This window comes from Engystomops pustulosus, chromosome 8 (genome assembly GCF_040894005.1).
Source record: "Engystomops pustulosus chromosome 8, aEngPut4.maternal, whole genome shotgun sequence".
Taxonomy (NCBI): domain Eukaryota; kingdom Metazoa; phylum Chordata; class Amphibia; order Anura; family Leptodactylidae; genus Engystomops; species Engystomops pustulosus.
This window is the reverse complement of record NC_092418.1, coordinates 10630798-10636789: the sequence shown is the minus strand read 5'-3', so window position 1 is coordinate 10636789 and position 5992 is coordinate 10630798. Positions and strand designations below refer to the sequence as shown.

General features: G+C 37.5%; 1 protein-coding gene across 1 annotated transcript; it reads right to left on the bottom strand.

Moving 5' to 3' along the window:
* Positions 1-2531: 2531 nt before the first annotated feature.
* On the bottom strand, positions 2532-4343 carry LOC140076094 (nuclear factor 7, ovary-like). The gene is given in 2 exon segments (XM_072122601.1): positions 2532-4237; positions 4239-4343. Coding segments are annotated over 2 exon segments (1494 nt in total). The 3' UTR covers positions 2532-2848.
* Positions 4344-5992: the final 1649 nt, after the last annotated feature.

Sequence of the window (5992 nt, the reverse complement as noted above, 5' to 3'; positions counted from 1 at the left end):
GGGAATAATAGTATGTTTTTTTGGACCTGAATCTTGGGGAGCTGTAATTTTGTGGATTTTATCCCTGTGGATGGAGTTATGTGCTGCTTGTACGCTGTATCTATTTTATACTACATGGCGGTACGCTGTATACATTTTATACTACATGGAGGTACGCTGTATACATTTTATACTACATGGAGGTACGCTGTATACATTTTATACTACATGGCAGCATGCTGCATGCATTTTATGTTGCTTTATTTTCACACCAATATTATGGATCTGGTCCTGACACATCTAGTCCCTGTTATATTACATATATGGGGGGGGGGGGCATCTCTCTTCACCCCTGTAAATACATATATACATACAAATATATACACACACATACAAATATATACATACATATATATAGACATATATATAGAATGTGTATATATATACATATATACACACACATATATATATATACACATACATATGCATATATATATACATAAATATAGGTATACAAAAACGGCAGCACTCCCAAGAATTGAAGAAAAAAGGTGAAGTTTATTCCATCTCTAGCAACGTTTCAGCTGTAGATCAGCCTTTGTCAAGCTGATCTACAGCTGAAACGTTGCTAGAGATGGAATAAACTTCACCTTTTTTCTTCAATTCTTGGGAGTGCTGCCGTTTTTGTATACCTATATTCACACTCTTTTGGGTAAGAGTATCCGGATAGCACCCGTACCTCTTTTTTTCTAAGGCTGTGCTGCTCTACCACTTTTTCTTTTCTATACATAAATATACATATATACATGATATATGTATGTTTATATACATGTGTGTGTATGTATATATATATATATATATATATATATATATTTGTGTATGTATATATGTATGTATTCATATATATCTATATATGTATGTATATACACATATATATATACACATACATATACATACAAACACACATATATACAGATACATATATACACACATATAAATACATACATAATAAATATTTATGTATATATATGTGTGTGTGTATATGTATGTGTGTATATATATGAATATATGTACATATATATGTATATATATGTATGTTTGTATATATAGAGAGATATATGTAGATATGTGTGTATACATACATATATATACATGTACACACATATACATACATATATATATATATATATATACAGACATATATACACACATATATATACAAATATATATACACACACACACATATATATATATATATATATATATATATATATATATATATATATATACAAATATATACACACATATATATAAGCATATATATATATATATATATACATGTATAAATATATATATATATATATATATATATATATATAATGTGTGTGTATACACATTTATATACACTTATATATATATATATACACGTATGCACATATATACGTATATATATACACATATAACTACATGGGGACCCGGGGTATACCTCTTTCACTTTATAAATCAGGTAATCAGGACGGCACAGGGGCTACTGCGCATGTCCCTCGGCCGTCCTGTTTGAATCTGAGCGTGATTTTGATTGTGCAAGCCCGGCCGCCTGTGTGCTTGAGGTGGGCGGGAAGTATTGAGGTGGGCAGGAGGACTTCTGAGGCGGCCGTGCATGATTCTACCGCGCATGCGCGGCCGCCGACATTACAGCCAGCTGGGCATGAGGTGGCCGGGAATAATTGGATGGCGCATGCGCGGATAGTGCGCGTTCGCGATCCCCGGCCGTCTCACACATGGAAAACTTCTAATTGGTTTGCGCCTGCGCGGCCACCGCTAGCGAACTGCAGTGGGGCCGTAACCATTGACTACGGTGCCTTTATACAGCCAAGGCATGGATGCAATGTAAATGAAGATAGCAGAAAGATGGTAATTTTTTTTTAATAACATTTATTTGGAAAATGTCTTATATTTTTGAAATACATTTATTCATATATGAATGCCCTATTCAGAATACCCCTTTAAGTAAAGCATTCAGAAAGCTTCACCAGAGGTCAGAGGGGTCTGTCTGTAACTATGGGTTGTCTGTAAGTCGGGTGTCCTTAAGTAGGGGACCGCCTGTATAACATTTATAGTCCTGTACAAATGGAGCAACTATAGAGATCCAGTATGTGGGCCAGGGATTTTTAAATCGAGATGGAGAATTAATATATACTACTAGTAGTTATATTGGAATTATTAATAATAATTGATCATCTTTCCATCTTACCAAAGTGGTTTGTGACATGGATTGTCTATATCCGGTCACTAAGTATAGAAATTTATTACGATTTTGCAAAGTGACAAAAAAAGAATTTCACAATCAGATTTCATAGAAATGTTTTATTAGAGCTAAAGAAGAGTTAAGAAATTACATTTTACAAAAATAGATTTGATCAGTATAATCAGACACACAATCCTAATACACCAATACTATATCTGGAATCTTATGTCCACTAGTGAAAAATGTATGGTTCCAAAAAAATCAAGAAAACCTCATCATATTTTGCAACAGGAGCCATTTTATAATTTGTTCAGATAATTTTCTTGTAAACCACAATTTTATGGGGTAATTTCTCTATTGTTTCATCATCTGAAGCTTTTTACATCTGCCCAATGGTGATTCCTTATAAAGTGCCCTCAGATCTTGACTGTGACCTACACCACAAACCCCTCCCATCTGCTCTGAGTGACGGCTGTCACAGCCTCCTGAGTGGACAGCATGAGAAGAAACGGTGATAAAAATACATTTAGTAATAAATCATTACATTATTTTTGTCCAAAAGTGAAAGTATCTAAGACCAAAAAATCACCTTAACTATTTACAGCCGCTTGTGGATGTTCATTATTTTAAGATTCTGATCCCAGAATTCTTAAGCACATAGAAAGCGGCATAGAGCGGCTCGGAGAAAGAGGTGGTGAAGGTGTGTAAGTGTCTGATGGGGTCACACAGCTGATAGAAGGACAGACGCCCGGCCTCATAGTCCAGATAGATCCCAACAACCTTCACAGGAGACTTTGATTCCAGACTTGTAAATATATTGTTATGACGCACACCAAGTGTACTATATACATTTACCACCCAGGATTTCTCATTATAACCAATATAAGATTCATTACCATCCACCTTCCTCTCCAGACTTTCCCCGGCCACTCCAATGATCCATTGCTCCGCCTGACTCACATCCACCTCCCAGTAATGTCTCCCAGAGGAGAAGCTGCAGGAGCTGAACACCTGACAGGACTTGAACCTCTTGGGTCCATCGGGTCTGTTCTGTAATGTAGAAGTATAAGAAGCAGATCTAAGATCCTTTGAAATAAAAATCTTTTCAGAAGCCGAATCTTTATCGAGTAATACCTCAGATTTTTTCATCGCTGGGAACTGTTGTTTTCTTCTCATATTATTCAGATCATCAGCAAAGCGCAGCAGTCCTCTGTATAATATCTGTGACACTATGACATCATCCAGACTCTGAGCTTTTCTTTTAGCACCGATGACATCACAGCTCCGATCACTGATGTCACCTCTGGTTAAATCATCTTGTAAGAAGGCCAATGGATCTGTGATATCACATGACTCCTCAAATTGATGAATTTTCTTGGTCAGCTCATCCTTGTGTAGCTCCATCTGTCTGATCATGTTAGAGACTGAGGTTGACACTTGATACTTCTGTCTGGAGATCTCACCCAGGACTCTCCTTTCTAGATCATCCAGCTTCTTCCTCAGATCAGTAAACAGATTAGTGACTTTCTCAGTGAGTCCAGATAATTGCTTTTCTTCTTCTTCCCCATGATCTGTGAGATTCTGGATTCTTCTTCCTGCTTCCATTTTTTTAGAGTTCATTTTCTCAACAGCAGATCTCAGCTTCTCCTTCTTCTTCTCAGAGGCCACATCCAATATCTCCACCTCATGTCCCTTGTGGTCTCCAGCCACCCAGCAGGACACACAGATACAGGTGGAATCCATAGGACAATAGTATTTCAGTGCCTCCTTGTGTGTGGGGCATCTCCTTTTCCCCAAGTTAACATCAGGATCAACCAAAATATGTTCTGAGGACTTACTGTGTCTATGTAAGTGTTTCTCACAGAAAGAAGCCTCGCACTGCAGACATGTTCTTACAGCCGGTTCAGGAGAATCGCAGTAGGTGCAGCAGACTCTGGTCTCCTCCATCTTAGGCTGAGTAGATAAATTCTCCATTATATTCCCAAGATTCCTTTTCTTTAGGTGATTACGGACGTCACGGATGCTTCTTTCTGCAGTCAGGACAGGAATATCCTCCAGCCGCCTCCTGTACATCCAGCACACTCACAATACACGAGAAGCAGAAGTTGTGTCTCATCTGAAGGATTCAGGACTGAAACACCATCTTATATACAGTAAGAGGGCGGAGAGTCCTGCAGAAGCACCAACCCCTGCGGTCCTGGGTGTGACTGTCAGACCTATTCATAATGAAAGGGATTTACATTCTCATTGTCTTTATGTGTATTTCCCCCATTCACCTGCACTGAGATTCGGGGGAGCAGCATCAGCACCTGAATGACTGGAGGCGTTACTATTGTGAGGGTAATGTCAGGGCGGGGGTCTCACACCTCTCCAGGATGTGCTGGGATGGAAACTAGGCCTCAGTTTCACTTTTTCCTAAAGTAATAATTATTATTTAACCTTTCTGTGTGAGAATTTTCAAATAAACTGCAATTTAGTTCTGGTTTTTATGTCTCATATTACATCATTGAATAACATTTTACCTTCTTCTACAGGTCACTACAATTATGGAGATACCAAATATGTGCAGGTTTTTATGGTTTTATGACATTTGGACAATAAAATAATTTTCGTAATAAACCATTAGATTTAAAGAACCAGAAGTTTTTCTTTTATTATTTGGTCTATCTGCCCATATTGTGGCTTGTTTTTTAGCAGATGAGGTGAAGTTTTTATTTATACTACTGGTTTTATTGGAATAATTGATTATATTTTTATATTATTTTTATTAGAGATGGAAGGAAAGATTTTATTTTGTTGGAGGTTTTCTTTTATGGTGCTCACCTACAAGTTATGGATCTCCCTTTGTCCCGTTCTATTTATGGGATTATTGACCTTCTTCTGCCATACAAGATCACTTATATATCAATTGCCGCTAGTGAGCGTATAGGAAAGAATTGCAAATCCATGGATCTCCCTAGAAGATCTTTGCACTAAAATAAAAACTTTCTGGTTTTACCACTTAAAGTTTCCTCAAAGTAGGGGAGAAGAGGAGTCGGGTCGTCTCTCGTAGAGGAGCTAATGCCATGTAATCACGTTTTGACAGTAAGAGGGCGGAGAGTCCTGCAGAAGCATCAACCCCTGCGGTCCTGGGTGTGACTGTCAGACCTATTCATAATGAAAGGGATTTACATTCTCATTGTCTTTATGTGTATTTCCCCCATTCACCTGCACTGAGAGCCGGGAGAGCAGCATCAGCACCTGAATGACTGGAGACGTTACTATTGTGAGGGTAATGTCAGGGCGGGGGTCTCACACCTCTCCAGGATGTGCTGGGATGGAAACTAGGCCTCAGTTTCATCTTGGCTTTATTAACACTTTCTGTGGGAGAATTGAGTAAAAAACGATGTTTCAGCCTTGTTGTTGTGTTTTAAGTATTGTGATATTGAATAACATTTCACCTTCTTCTACAGGTCACTACGATTATGGAGATACCAAATATGTGCAGATTGTACATAACTTTATATTATTTGGTCTCTATACCCGTGTTGCTGCTATTTTAGTGGATGAGATGGAGTTTATATTCATTCTACTTGTTGTTTTATTGGAATTATGTATTATATTTCAATACCTTTTTTTACTAGAGATGGAAGAAAAGATTTTACTTTGTTGGAGTTTTTTATTTTCCAGGGTTCATTGTGCAAGTTATGGGTCTCTGTCCTGCTAAATATGGGATTATTTTCTCTGCAGTATAATATGGCCCCTCCCTATAGATTATTTATATTA